This window comes from Lycium barbarum, chromosome 4, assembly GCF_019175385.1.
Source record: "Lycium barbarum isolate Lr01 chromosome 4, ASM1917538v2, whole genome shotgun sequence".
NCBI lineage: Eukaryota > Viridiplantae > Streptophyta > Magnoliopsida > Solanales > Solanaceae > Lycium > Lycium barbarum.
In genome coordinates, this window is record NC_083340.1 from 2,634,198 (window position 1) to 2,649,856 (window position 15,659).

Below are 15,659 nucleotides of genomic sequence, written 5' to 3' on the forward strand. Positions count from 1 at the left end.
CGTCAAACCAACCATCAAACCCACCACCATAAAATAAAAAAAATAACCACAAATTTCACCACCCACAACCAAATCAATCATTAAATCACTTCATAACTACTGTCACTATAAGAAATTGCAAACAATCACCATAAATTCAAGATCCGCAACTAAATTCACCACCGAAATTACATCACCCTGTCCAAAATTCAATTTGCTGCTGCTGTTCAACAGCACTGACTATTCGTGTTGTTGTTGCTGCTGCTACCCCCCCCCCCCCCGCCACCAACCCGCTCCTCTTCCCCCACCCGCTCATTACAAAACCTCCATTATCACCAGTGGCATATCACCATCCCCAAACCCAATCATCAATTCCATCACCACCATTAAATTTACTAGCTATAAACAAAGATGTCATCACTACTATCGAGATTCATGTTCTGTTTTTTTTTTTTTTTGTATTACTATCCTAATCAACAAAAATTGATTGACATATTTATATTAATGGTGCTGGGTTTTAATTTTTGATGTTGGGTCAAGTGAGGATGGTGAAATTGATGGTGGCAATGTGATTATTTGTGATGGAAGGTATGGTGAAGAAGAAAGAGAGGAGTTTCAGGGGTGGAGGTGGTTTGGCGTGAAGATGGAGGGATGAGGCGGGGCGGGGCAGCGGCGTTGTGGGGGGATGGAGCAAGCATGAAGGGAGGAGAGAGAGAATGTAAAAAAAAAAAAAAAAAGACCAGGGGTGAAGGATGCAGCCGTGCAGGGATGAAGAAGAAAGAGAGATGGGGGGGGGGGGTTGGAGTGATAGAGGGGCGGGGCGGGTGGGGGGTACAAAAATATTTATTTTAATAAAAAATGGAATAAAAAAATAATTTTTTAATAAAAAACGTGCCACTTATTAATTATATTTTTATTTTGTGTCACGTCAGTTTGTAGGGGGAAATTAAATTCACTTTTAAGATGTTAAGGTGTATAATAGGTTGCTTGTATAGTTTATGTGTGATATCGACATTTGGAGTATAGTTTAAGGGGGTTTTGATGTATCTTGCCCATTATTTATCCTTAATTATGGTTAGTTATGATTTCATTAGTACACAACAACAACAACAACAATAACATACCCGGTGTAATTTCACAAGTGGGGGAGAGAGTAGAGTGTACGCAGACCTTATCCTACCTTGGGAGGTAAAGAGGTATTTTCCAATATACAACCGTTCGAGAAAAGAAAACAACGGGAGTGAAAAAGTCATGACAATTTACTAAAGAAAGTATGTCCAAGTGTTCTTAAAAAGTGACAGTAACTATCACAAAATAATAGTACAATATAATTTCATTAGTCTTACTGTTAGTAATTTTTATCCTTGTGAATCTTATACCAAGAAATATGTAGGAAGCATGTCTAACAAAAGGCACAGAATATTATACATATGTCCTCTCAGGTTCCTATGTAGACTACATTATTAGTACTAGAATTTCTCATTGAAATCCTAAATTAAAAAAGAAACTAAAGCATTAATTTAAAAAGATTATTTAATTTTATTTAAACAGATGTAAGTATTGATTAAGGTCTGAATGTGGTGGTCCAAGGAATGTCCTGGTATCTCAACGAAGTCAAGGGTTGTAGGGTAGAGAGGCATAATTGTTCACAATAGCACTTTTTGGGGGTCTGTGAGAATTTATAATTCATGTTGTAGTTTATATTTCATTTTGCAGTCTAAATCATGTCCATTTTACTTTATTAATTTAATTCATATGATTTGAGGGAAGCAAATGCCTCATGCACAGTGAAAGTTATAAGGAAAAAAATAAAGTTTTGCAGGAAATGTATGAATATTTGTAATCATATGAGATCTTTTGGAAAGAAACCCTGTGAGCTTGGTTTAAAGTAGATGGTGTCACACATGTTAAGAGATCATCTTTAAGGTGGCTTGACCCAATAAATTGATATCATGGCCGATGATTCAATATGATGAATATAGAAATGACAGAGAAATTCTCATGTTGCGGCGCAGTGAAGAGTTAAGTAGCAAGTCTAATTGAATGATCGTTTTGGACGAGCTCGTTTACCGTCTTTATCCATCTATAAACATAATTGCTTGCGAACATGTTTATTGGTCTTACCGATAGTTTGCAAGTGTACACATAAAAAGAAGATTGTGAGGTTTGATGACCAAAAATACTCAGATAATATCATCATATAAGCCCATGTATTTATGTGATAGGCTATGTGCGGGGCGGAGTTAGAGGGAAAGATATGGGCCTGTTTGGTAGAGCCGAGTAGCTTCGTCAAAATCATATATTTGAGTTAAGAAATTCATTTAATATATATGAGTAATTTATCTAAAATTCACTAAGATGTCTTTTTTAGAATCCAAAACTCGTAAACTCAAACTTTTGGCCTCGCATTTGGCTATGTGATACCTAGTTCAAAGGAGGAGCTTCATACATGTGCGAATGAAATTCCATATCGGGAGTTGATAAGAAAAATACACTTGTTATTACTTGTGATTTGCGAAAATGCCACATTCAACTTTAGAACGTGCACATCCAACAGGCCTAAAGCCCATTTGTGATAAGAAAAGTGCAAATGCTTGTTTGGTAGGCCCAGCACGTCGATTGGACTTAGAGCCCGTTTGGATTGGCTTACAGCTTAAAGTTGTTTGCAGCTTATAAGCTGAAAAAAATAAGTTGGGGTAGTCCAACTTATTTTTTTTGGCTTATAAGCTGAAAACAGCTTATAAGCTGCTTTAGATAAACTAAGTCAAATGGGTCCAATTATTTTTTTAAGCTTATTTTAAGCATAAAATGACTTTAAGCTGGCCAGCCAAACACTCAAAAAAGCTGAAAACAACTTATAAGCCAACTTATAAGCCAATCCAAACGGGCTCTTAAGAGATTGGCACCAATTACCGACTAGTCGCATATTTAGTTTTTTTTTATTTTTTATTTTTTATTTTTTTTATAAAACTTACACAAATAAATACCTTTTAATAGCTTCTAACAAGTTATAGCTACAAGTTGAAGATTTACAATTCGTAGTTACTTTTGGTTGTATTTCAGTTTTATCTCGAGTTTTTGAAATACAGTGAAATACAACGAAATACAGCGCGACTGTTGAGTAAAAAAAAGGTTATATTTATGGCAATAAAAATCTTTTTCAAATTATATGGTAATTTGTATTAATGGTTCCATGACTCACGCAAACTTCATGAGGTTCCATTACAGCTAACGTCTCTCTATCAAAATCACTCCATTCAAAAGTTTTTTGCTGGTTTTTGTTGTATTCGGTTGTATTTCGCGTTTTTGAAATACACGAAAATACAAAATTTGGCAGAGTAAAAATAGGTTGTATTTATGGAACATATTCTCTTCTTTCATTTTAAATGGTAAGTCAAATTAAATCAACCATATATCACGCATAACGGCTGAAGTTCCATAACAACCCACGTTTCTCTCTCCAAATTACTCCATTCCAAACTTTTAGTAATACTTCCAAATACAAAAAATATACACTGGAATACAATGAAATATGGTTGATTGTTTAAGAAATATAATGAAATATAATGGAATACAATGAAATGTATCAGAAACTGTTTCGTAAATTAGAAATACATTGAAATATAGCGAAATATACTGAAATAGTACACTAAAATATACAGAAATATACTAAAACAGTATATTGAAATACACTAAAAAAATGACGAATATACATTTCCTCCTTCGAAATACAAAGCGAATACAAAAAAATACATTATAACAAAAAAAAAAAATACAACCACCACAACCACAAACCCTACTGAACCACCACAACAACTGGAAAAACCCTCCTCCTTCCTACGCCGCCTTTCTTCCGATCCACCATCCTGCTCCACTCCAAAAACCCTACCGAACCACCACAACAAACTGGAAAAAAACTCCTCCTTCCTCCGCCGCCTTTCTTCTATCCACCGCTGTCCTGCTTCACTCCAAAACCCGTACCGAACCACCACCAAAAACCATTAATACATGAAGCATATGGAGTTCAGATTTAAAGAATTAGAACCTTAAGGTTTTTTTCGAGTTTGGAGATGAAGATGGTAGGAATAGTGGTGGTAGTGGTGGTGTTGACCGCAGCATGGGTGGTGTAGATAGAGAAAGGAGGGAGGGGTACGTGAGGGGAAGGAGAAGAGAGGCCGGAGATAGAGAAAGGGAGGGAGAGAGGCGGCAGTGAGGGGAAGGTGAGAGAAGAGAGAGATTTTTTTTTAGGGTTTAGAGAAGATGATAAATTTTAAATGTGTAGTGAGGGAGAATAGAGAGGTACATGTATTTCAAAAGTTACTGGACCAGTTATGAAATGTAATTTTGGAAAAATAAAGCTACAAAATTAAATAAAAAATAAGGTAGTTATTATTCATAAATAAGTCTTAGAGGTAACTATCGCAAGTAAATTTTCCTTTTTTTTTTTGCGTGGATTTCCCTTCTTTTGGGGTGGTCTTTAATTTTTCTCTCTCAAATTGCTGGTCTTTAAATTTGACCTTCGCTTGAAAAGGTGACCAAAAATACTCTGAGGTTCTGGGTTCGATTCCCCGCTCAGTAAAAAAAAAATTGCAAGGCAAAGCCTTGCCTTGTGAATTTTTTTAATTTTTATGACTAAGTCGGGGTTTGAACCCAGAACCTCAGGATATTTTAGGCGAAGGGAAAAAATTAAAGACCAGCAATTTAAGGGCCAAAAACTAAAGACACCCCCAACGAAAGGCAACCGTGCAAATTGCCCCTATAGTTAATGGGCTTTAGGCGTGTTGGATATTCTTATCATTTTTTTTGCGCGGATTATCCTTCTTTTGGGGTGGTCTTTAATTTTTGCTCCTCAAACTGGTAGTTTTTAATTTTTGTACTTCGCCTAATACCCCGAGGTTTTGGATTCGAACTCCAGCTCAGTTTAAAAAAAAAATCGCAAGACAGAGATTTTGGCCCTTAAAAATCGTATTTATGCCTAGAGGGACATAAGTTACGCATTATAATATCTACAAATTATGCCCATATCTTTAAAGAACTTATGCCCCTCTAAACATAATTTTGATTTTGAAGAACAAAAATTAAAAACTAGGCCATTAGAAGGGAAAATCATGCAATTACTTCACTTAAACGATTTACTCAAATATCTTTGAAAAAACTAACCTGAGTGTCCATTAGGATATCTGGTTTGCCATTTTTAGCCCAACTATTTACTTCTTACCCATATGGACCTTTCGTTTGCCTATCTAAGTAACTAAAATTTTATCCGAATTCAGTTGTATTGTTTCAGCGTATTTCGTGGCCTTTCGTCCTTTAAAATCTGAATAGCGTGAAACCCTCGCCTAAACCCTTGGATTTGAAGGTTCCTCAAATCTATTACAGAAACAAAAAATATGTCAATTTTACTATTGAAAACATTAGGAAGAAGATGAACGCAGCTTTCACAAATCCCCTTATTTTCTTGTCCTTTTTCTTCTTTTTCTTCTCAATCTCCTAATAATTCTGTTTCCAATAATAGCTCATCAATTTTTCATTCTCGGTATATTTCATCTAATAGAAGAAATAAAGGGTTCTCTTCAATTTTCAATGGAAGTATAGAAATTCCATCTCGGTCTACATAGGGTGTTCGGTTTTTGAGCTCAAGGATTGCTCAAAAAGTATACACATTATATAGTGTATAAGAATGTACATATGTATGTATAATAGTTTATAAGGATGTATATGTAAAGTTACAAAAGCAGTTGAACAACTTATATATAATTATATATTACATATACACTATACGTACACTGCAATTTAAGTTGGTTTCGTGTGTTTATACACGATTATAAAGCATATATATTTTATATACAGAGCATATGTAATGTTTATATATGGCAATATGGAACATATACATTGTCTATACACCAATGATACACTGAGCTATATCCGCCGCAAACTAGATGCATGGGCTCTATATATACATTATTTATACACCGATGATACAGTGGGTTACATCGACTGCAAACTAAATGCATGGGTTGTATATACGGGTTATTTCCCCAATATCTTTTTCTAGGCCTTCGTTTAACTTTTAGTCCTAGTTTAAAAGTTGTGAAAATATAATTATTGAAAAATTACCCTTCCAGATTAAATTAGACTCAAATCTAATGTTTGCTCATATATTGCTCAATCTTACAGACAAAATATTTTTACTGTCATTTAATGCCTACAATAATTTACAAATTTTTTCGATCATGGTTTAGTGTTTTCTCATAAAATTTTCAATTGCTCAAAAGATACATTTAGATCGTGATCTAATAGATCCAACGACAACAACTACATATCTAGTATAACCCTATAAATGAGATTTGAAAAGGATAGAGTGTACTCAAATCTTACCTCCACCTTAAAAGATATAGAGGTTGTTTTTGATAGACCCTCGACTTAAGAAGAAGGGATCAAATAGATCCGTGCGACAAATTTCCGGGGACTTTACTCGTCTATTTTCCTTAATTTGATTTGATTCCTTATTCTATTTATTTATCGAATTTAGAATATCCAAGCTGCTCTTTTTTCTCTTCTTCTTTTTGGTCTTTTTGTTCAATCAATCATGACTATTTCTTGTCAAAGGTACAGCTAGCTATAGAAGTCACATTATATTTTCTTTACTCATTTTCTTTTTTGAAATTGTCAGGTATGAATGTGTCATGGTGATACTCTACATTATCACAAACATAAATATATCTTTATTTTCGAGCCATAATTTATTTTATTTTGCTATTAAAACCAATATTCTGTTTCTTGTTTCCCTTGCGACGTTTTCAAAACACCATTGTTATTCCCACATTAACAGAATAATTAAGAGTAAAGTATAAAGATGATTGAAAAGGAAAGACTGTATTTAACTTATTATTGCTTGAAATGGTCAAACTATGATGATAACAGATAAATACTCCTAAGATTTATGCTAATTAAAATATCCAAGATAAAAGGAAATTCTACGCTTAAATTTGTGAAGATATTAAATTTTGTGTTTCCAGGAGGGGAGACTATTTATGGTGTGGTAGTTAGGATTACAGACATGATATTTAGCTACTCTTTGAAATTATTGATATCTTTGATATCTTGTTACAAAGAAACTCTACTAAGGCTTCATTTGTTTGCACTTATTGGAGGTCTGAATTTCAATGGTTCAGACCTTAAGTCATTAAGTGCATTTGTTTGTATTAAGATCTAAGTACTTATTGGATCTGAATAGATCTTATTAATTAAGATCTTGAATCAAGTCTTAATATCATTAAGAGGTATTTTTGTATGATTTTTTTTTGTCACTAGCTCCAACCCCAACCCTCCACCTCAACCCCACCCCTACGCACTCTCCACTCCAACTCACCCACCCACCCCACCTACCTACCCTCCAATCCAACCCCCACGACCCCCACCCCACCACCAACCCCAATCCCACCCCCACTCCCCACCACCAATCCCTACCCCACAACCCATACCCCCACTCCCCACTACCCCCACCTCCCACCACCAAGCCCACCCCCACTACCTCCCACCCCTCACCCCTTCACCCCCACTCACCACCCACCATGACTACAAAACATTTCCACCATTACTAGTGAACATAAATGTTTCATTTTTTTAATCAAATAATATTTTATTTGATTAAATTTGTATTTATTTTCTACTATTTAGTTACTTTTTAATTTGAATTGTATATTTATTATGTTTAAATAAATACATTATGCACATTCAGATATTGAAAAACAAACAGTCTTAATCATTCAGTGTTCAGACCTAGAGACAACATTTTAATCATTTAGATGTGTATTCAGATTCAGACGTCTTAATCTTAATGAAAACAAATGAGGCCTAAATGAGGTCATTACTATATATACACCCTATTAAATTAAAATATATAATTATTTAGTTACGGAAAAGGATATAATTTTCACAAATAAGATTAAGATTCTTTAGGTGATTGATTTCACATTTGACTTGGACCTGTAACGTACTGCAGCAAACATTTTCCATAGATTTAAATGGCGTATCAAAACAATATTAATGCAAAGATAGAATTTAATTTGCATGAGATAAGGTTTGTTAACGTCATTCTGAACTTCAACCCCATCACGTGCCAAAAGAATTAACAGATTTAACAAAAATAGTCAAGACTATATATAGTACTAAATGTGTCATTATTTCGCATGAGTAACTCTAAATACTCATGTGTATATGCATGATGATTTAAATTTTATGAGTTTGCATTCAGAGTTCTACCATATCCCTTCTAATCTTCTGAATTCGAAATTTATTATTTATACTTACTTAGTGATCTTTACATATATATAGGGTCTAATCAAAGCTATTGATTAAGATTATCAACTTGCAATTTTTTTAAATATTCGTACGCGCGTGCGTATGTAAAACTCACCAAATTTTTAACAAATATTATAATTGAACCTATGATTTGAAAAGTACGGTGACTTCAGTATTAAGAACTTTAAACGTCGAATCCATCAAAATTTATTTATGAGTCCGCCTCTAGGTATAATTAACTCAAATATCGACGAACATAAAATATTTAAAAATTTATAAGAAAGGAACTGTGTTTAACAAGGTGTTGTATTGTTGTTAGTAGTTCTTCATGAATTATTCAATTAATCAATTAAATCCATGACAATAATACATCCAAATTAAAGACAACCATTAACGTGCAACACGCGATGACTTCTAATAGAAAGACTTGCTATAACTAGTCAAGTTGTCGATTACACGTGCTCACTGACTGCAAATCACGAGTATCATTTCTTTATAATATATCAATATTTTATATTCTTAATTTTAAGTTTTAGTTAATAGTAAAAGAGTAAAAGAGAGTAAGGTGGCGTAGAGGGAAATAAAAAAATCTCGTCGACCTTTAGAGAGCAACTGTTTAATTTAGATGGGGTCAACGTGCAATAAAGATGGTACATGAGATCGAGTACATTTAAGAGTAGAAAAAATAATTATTTGAATCAGATACATGCAATAAATAATTTCAAATTATCATGATCTAGTGATACATTGAGATTATATATATATCAAAACTATTGAGTACAACTAAACCTCTCTATAACAGCATGGTTGAGTCCGAAAATTTTCAGCTATTATAGAGAATGATGTTATACACCTATAATAACATTGACATTTAAATAATACTTCGCTGTTATAGGCAAAAAAGATGCATAAAATCTAATTTTCATTTTTAATTGTCAAATTCTAAGCTTAATCACACTTTGTATAGCGAAAGAAAATCGTTTGGTGATGAAAATATACATATTCATATGATTATATTGTTATAAATAGTGTATTAAATGATAAAATATTTGATCAAAATTTCTACTTTTATTATTGGTAATCATTGATATTCTATTTTTATAAAGATGATTAATTATTATATTACCAAAAAAAGAAGATAGCTATTATATGGGTGATAATTTTATAAAAAGCGTACTGTTATAAAGTTGTTTGTTGCTGTTATAAAGAAGTAAAATACAACATAAAAAGTTGGTTCCGAAAAATTTTGATTGTTATAGAGAGATGTTATTATATACGGGGTTCTAATTCCTTAAATTTACTGGGTTCTTAATGAATAGTTTGTACATATTTGAGAAAAAATTTAATACAAATATATGGTTCGGACAAAAGCTACCGGGTTCGGCCGAACTAACGCCCGAAGTGCTAGCCTCTGACTCTTGGGAGGATATAAATTAAAGAGTAGTTACACTACAACTCATGTTCAATTTTTCTTTTTATTGAACTAAAGTTTGATCAATTGATATTGTATTTTTTTAAAATGTTTTCTAGTAACATATTAATTTTTTTCTAAATTATGATTTGATCATTCGGTAAGATTGTATAAGAATTGCGAAAATTTTGATAATTTTCACAACTTGTAAATTTTTATGTGTATGTGAAAAAAAAAATACAACTTAAGAAATCTAAAATTGCATGTCTAAACAGAACTACAATTAAAAATTAGGTAAATAATCAAACAAACCAAGGGTATAATTAGGTAAATAATCAAACAAACCAAGGGTATAATTAGGTAAATAATCAAACAAACCAAGGGTATAATGGGAATAAGAATTATTTTCTTGGCTCTACAAATACGGAGAACCAAAGGCATCGTGTATGGGCATGTCTTCTTTCTCTCTCGTTCGCTTCCTTACTCTTTGGAACTATTAATCTCTTTTTTCTCTCCGTTTTTTTCTCTTCCCCCACCAAAAAAAAAAAAAAAAAAAACATTCACATAATATATAAGTCTCTTATTCCTTCTTATTAAAATTTTCAGAGAAAAAAATGATACATTGAATAACTTTTTTTCTCTCTATAATATCTCTCTATCTCTATCTATCGTAAAAACTTCTCCAAGTTTCCAAGATTCAGGTTATTTTCCTTCTCTTTCACTCTTGTCCTTTTTTTCTTCAAAAATTTACGTATACATAATAACATAAACCTTTTTCTTTAAAATGGACATAAATATCAAAATGAATATATTGTCGATTTTAACTTGTTTGATGCATGTTGTCATGTTGCCTGATGAAATGTTAAAGAGAGAAAAATGGGCCATCTAGGTAATTTCTAACTACTGATAATCATATCGTGGGAGAAAAAATTTACCCCACGTAGCTTATATTTTGAGTTTGTGTAAAAAACTTTTATACAAGGTTGATACATTATATATAATGTTTTCTCCGCAGGTATAACGTTGTATAATAGTAGTACTGTATGTTGGGCTCCGTGACGTAATATTTTATGTTGGGCAAGATTTCCCGATTATATATTGGGTTCCGAAATGTTAAACTAAAATTTTGGCTTGAAGTGTGTGTTACATGTTTTTTGAACACTGGTTCTTGAAGAAGATCCAGATTTTGGCTTTAATGAATTTGAGGAAATTGGATGGAAAATGAGGGGTAGAATTGTTGTTGGGGGTTGGTGATTTTGGATTTTTTTGGCTAGTTTTTAAAGGGTATTAAATGAGAAAGTTGGCAGAGAAGCAAAGTTGCAGGAAAGTTTCGTGGAAATAGGAGACAACATGTTTTAGACAGCAGTTTTGCAGATTTTGAAATTAAATTCTTATTGCTTGTGTAGTTTTTGTACTATATGTGGCGTCAGCATTTGGCTACAAGTCAACTATAACTTATTCATGGTGATCTAGGAGCTTCATTTATGACCTTTGTTTCTTTCTCATCTTGGTTTTGCTAGCATTATTTTTTTATGGATTTTAATTTTTTTTCTATAAACAGTACATCTTATAAACTAGTTAAGCCAAAAATATGGTTCGAACCATCCGGGGTACTTGCTACCTCCGAACAGCACAGGTATTGTGTGATTCTGTCCATCAAGTCTTGCACAGATAAAAAGAAATCACCTAGTTGTTTTGCCCTTTCAGGAATTTGAACTTACGTTGTTGTATTTTCTATTAACTCATGAACTAACGTAGTAGATTTGATCAATGATATTGAGAGAAGGGTTCTTTTTTTTTTTTTTTCTCAAGACAGACTCTAGATCCTGTATTCAGAGTGTGCATATCTTGTTTCTTTTTTTTTTTTTGCTGTTGACATATTATTATGTTTATAAGGTAATCAACTCATACTTGGTACAGACATTTAGCTACAGTTATTTTTTCTTAGAATATTTGATTGTGTGCATTTCTTTTTACACTAAAAAGGTCATCCTTGTGACCTAGTTGCTGTAACACCAATTTAGAAGTATGAACTTTTCATGAAAAGATGTGGTGACTTTGAGGATTTATAAATAGCTAGGGACTTTTGTTGTGTATATTAGTAACAGCACTCATCTTATTAACGTGCAAAAAAAAACATTTTAAAGAGGTTCAAGATTCCTTAAATAGAATAAAATAAAATTCATTGTTTCTTTGTTCCTTTTTCAAGCATTAACTGAAACCACATGGTTGTGGTTTTCTTAAATAATATTTAAATTTATATTGTATCTACTAGATGCTTTGGGTCCCCTGTAAAAAGAAAAAGCTTGCCAGATTAAGATAGGTTCTTTTTTCCAAGTATCATAGTTGAAGTGGGGCAGAAAAGAACAATAAATAAGTATATTATACCAACCCCTTTTCTAAATATTGATTTCAGTTGCATCTGCAGTAGACGCTACTGGTGCACCATGCATCGAGTATTAGAGTCACTTGTTCCATGGGAATAAGTAAATCCATGGCCTTAAGTATATATGATAACGTCAAAAATATATTAGTAGTAACCACATTTGCGATTAGACACAGAGTTCCTATTTACAATTTGGTTATGACTAAGATATGTTTGATATGAAGTAACTTCAGATAGTTTTTGATTGGTTTTAGACATGATCATCATATGCAGGTTGTAAAGAGTTTGGCTGTTTCTTGTTGATTTGGAGTTGTTTTATCTAAGCTCAGTATGGCTACACCTGCAGCACCGAAATGTCCAGCACCCATGAAAGCTACCTCTAATGGAGTATTCCAAGGGGATGATCCATTAAATTATGCACTTCCTCTAGCCATTGTACAGATATGTTTAGTACTTGTTCTTACCCGTGTCCTTGCCTATGTTCTCCGTCCATTGAGACAACCGCGTGTCGTAGCTGAGATTATTGTGAGTGTTTCTTGCCTTTTGCTTTCTTTCTTTAATGAAATCAATTACATTTGGCTTCATGTGAATGGAAACATTTTTTAATAGAATGATTTGTGTTATAGTCCTTATAGTCCAGTTGTGAATGTTTGGTACTTTAAGTCTAATTCAAGCAGGTAATTTGATTTGGTTTGCTCTGAATAATTAGTGGTTGTAATCCAATTTGCTTTGCATATTTCTGCTCACATGATTTATTGGTCCATAGAAAGAGATGACATGGATTTTTGTTTTGTCAGGGAGGAATCTTACTAGGTCCATCTGCTCTAGGTCGCAACGAGAAGTTTCTGCATACAATATTTCCACCAAAGAGCCTAACAGTGTTGGATACTTTAGCCAACTTTGGCCTCCTTTTCTTTCTTTTCCTGGTTGGGTTGGAGTTAGATCCAAAGTCTCTTCGTCGTACTGGGAAGAATGCTCTATGTATTGCCCTTGCTGGAATCAGTTTCCCCTTTGCATTAGGAATAGGAACATCCTTTGCTCTCAGAGCAACTATATCACAAGGGGTTAATCAAGGCCCTTTTCTGGTGTTCATGGGAGTGGCTCTCTCTATCACTGCTTTTCCTGTTTTGGCTCGTATTCTAGCTGAACTCAAACTTTTAACAACAGATGTTGGTCGAATGGCCATGTCTGCTGCAGCAGTCAATGATGTGGCTGCATGGATTTTGCTTGCTCTTGCTATTGCCCTCTCAGGTAATGGTAGTTCTCCCCTTATTTCGCTTTGGGTCCTCTTGTGTGGGGCTGGTTTTGTGGGAATCTGCATATTCGTTGGTCCTCCTATATTCAAATGGATGGCTAGACGTTGTGCTGATGGTGAGCCTGTAGATGAGATATATGTGTGCGCTACACTAGCAGCAGTTTTGGCTGCTGGATTTGTCACTGATACTATTGGTATTCATGCCCTATTTGGGGCTTTTGTGCTTGGAGTTCTTGTACCAAAAGAAGGACCATTCGCAGGCGCACTAGTGGAAAAAGTTGAGGACCTTGTATCCGGTTTATTCCTTCCACTCTACTTTGTCTCCAGTGGATTGAAAACAAATGTTGCGACTATTCAGGGGGCTCAATCATGGGGTCTTCTTGTTCTTGTCATATTTACGTCATGCTTTGGGAAGATTGTTGGTACTATTGTGGTCTCACTCCTTTGCAAGATGCCTGTTCAGGAGGCTCTGACTCTCGGTTTCTTGATGAATACTAAAGGTTTAGTCGAGCTCATCGTTCTCAATATTGGCAAAGACAGAGGGGTATGTTCACTTCACTTCTAATTTGTTGATTCTTGAGTTTATTAATTCTAAGCTTACATGGTTTTGGCTGGATCATTTTGTAGGTACTGAATGATCAAACATTTGCCATCATGGTGTTGATGGCTCTCTTCACAACATTCATCACAACTCCTATTGTGATATCAGTATACAAGCCGGCTAAACTAGCTGTGACTGAATACAAGCATAGAACTATAGAGAGGAAAGACACGAGCAAGCAAGTCCGAATGTTGACTTGTTTCTACAGCACAAGAAACATTCCCACACTGATCAATCTCATTGAAGTTTCTCGGGGAACTGAGAAGAAGGAAGGACTTCGCGTCTATGCCATGCACCTTATGGAGCTTTCTGAAAGGTCATCAGCAATTTTGATGGTCCACAAGGTTAAAAGGAATGGGCTGCCCTTTTGGAATAAAGGGGATGTTTCAGATACAAACCAAGTAGTGGTTGCTTTCGAGACATTTGAGCACCTTAGCAAAGTATCCATTCGACCAACAACAGCAATCTCTCCCATGAACAGCATGCACGAGGACATAATCACTAGTGCCCAGAGCAAGAGGGTTGCCATGATAATCCTCCCGTTCCACAAGCACCAGCGACTTGATGGACACTTCGAAACCACCAGAACTGATCTAAGGCACGTGAACCGAAGAGTTCTTCAGCATGCACCATGTTCAGTTGGCATATTAGTAGACCGAGGTCTCGGTGGAGCATCTCATGTGCCTGCTAGCAATGTTGACTTTACAATAACTATCTTGTTCTTCGGAGGCCATGATGACCGGGAAGCACTTGCTTATGGTGTGCGTATGGCTGAGCACCCCGGTATTACACTAGTCGTGGTACGTTTTGTTGTTGCTCCCGAGGTTGCAGGGGGCAGTGTCAAGGTAGACATGAACCAGAACTCCAGTCCCGAGGCTCAACCCGCGGACGAAGTGGTAATATCTGGCTTGAAACAGAGAATCTCAAAGGATGGATCGATCAAGTACGAAGAGAAGACAGTTAAGGATGCTGCGGAAACTTTTGAAGCAATAAAATCTTATAACAGGTGCAATCTTTATCTAGTTGGAAGAATGCCTGAAGGCCAAGTTGTTGCTTCTTTGAACAAAAAAAGTGAATGTCCAGAATTGGGGCCTATCGGAAACTTGTTAATATCGACTGCATTTTCAACTACGGCATCTATTTTGGTGGTGCAGCAGTATCGTAGCCAATTATCTCAGGACGCATTGAGTTCTTTGGAGGAAGGAGAGTCATCAGAAGGAAATGAATCTAACTAAAACAGTTAATTGCTCTTATGTTGACATAGTTTTCACAAGTATACATTGTATAATAATAATATTAGAAAGGGGGAATAACTAAATAAGGAAAGTTTAAGAAAATATAGTTTGGGATTCCCTCATTTTTACTTTCTGCGCTAGTATTGTTATGTAAAGCTGCAGAATATTAAAATTTCCTGTAAAGATTTTCATCAATGCATCTAAAGTATCTGTATTCTAGATTTGCAATTTTTCCATTTACTATTCGAGTAGCATCCATATTACCTTCCCCTATAGTATAAACATATTTCAAAAATTCACAAATCTCCTGTTTTTTCCCTAGTATTTTGAAAAGAGAATGGGAAATCTTGGCGTAACGGTAAAAGCAGGGGCAGAAGTAGCCTTTGGAGTATGGGTTCTCATAACTCAACACTTTTCGCTCAAATAATGTATATGTGTTGAGAAATATATTCAATGTGTATAAATGTCAAATTTAGAATTCTATTGCT

General features: G+C 34.5%; 1 protein-coding gene across 1 annotated transcript; it reads left to right on the forward strand.

Annotated features, from left to right (window-relative positions):
* The first annotated feature begins 10,146 nt into the window (after positions 1 to 10,146).
* On the forward strand, positions 10,147 to 15,411 carry LOC132634831 (cation/H(+) antiporter 18-like). Its single transcript, XM_060350934.1, has 4 exons — positions 10,147 to 10,395; positions 12,354 to 12,605; positions 12,878 to 13,879; positions 13,963 to 15,411. The coding sequence occupies exons 2-4, from the start codon at positions 12,411 to 12,413 to the stop codon at positions 15,169 to 15,171; spliced, it is 2,406 nt and encodes an 801-aa protein (XP_060206917.1). The 5' UTR covers positions 10,147 to 10,395; positions 12,354 to 12,410; the 3' UTR covers positions 15,172 to 15,411.
* Positions 15,412 to 15,659: the final 248 nt, after the last annotated feature.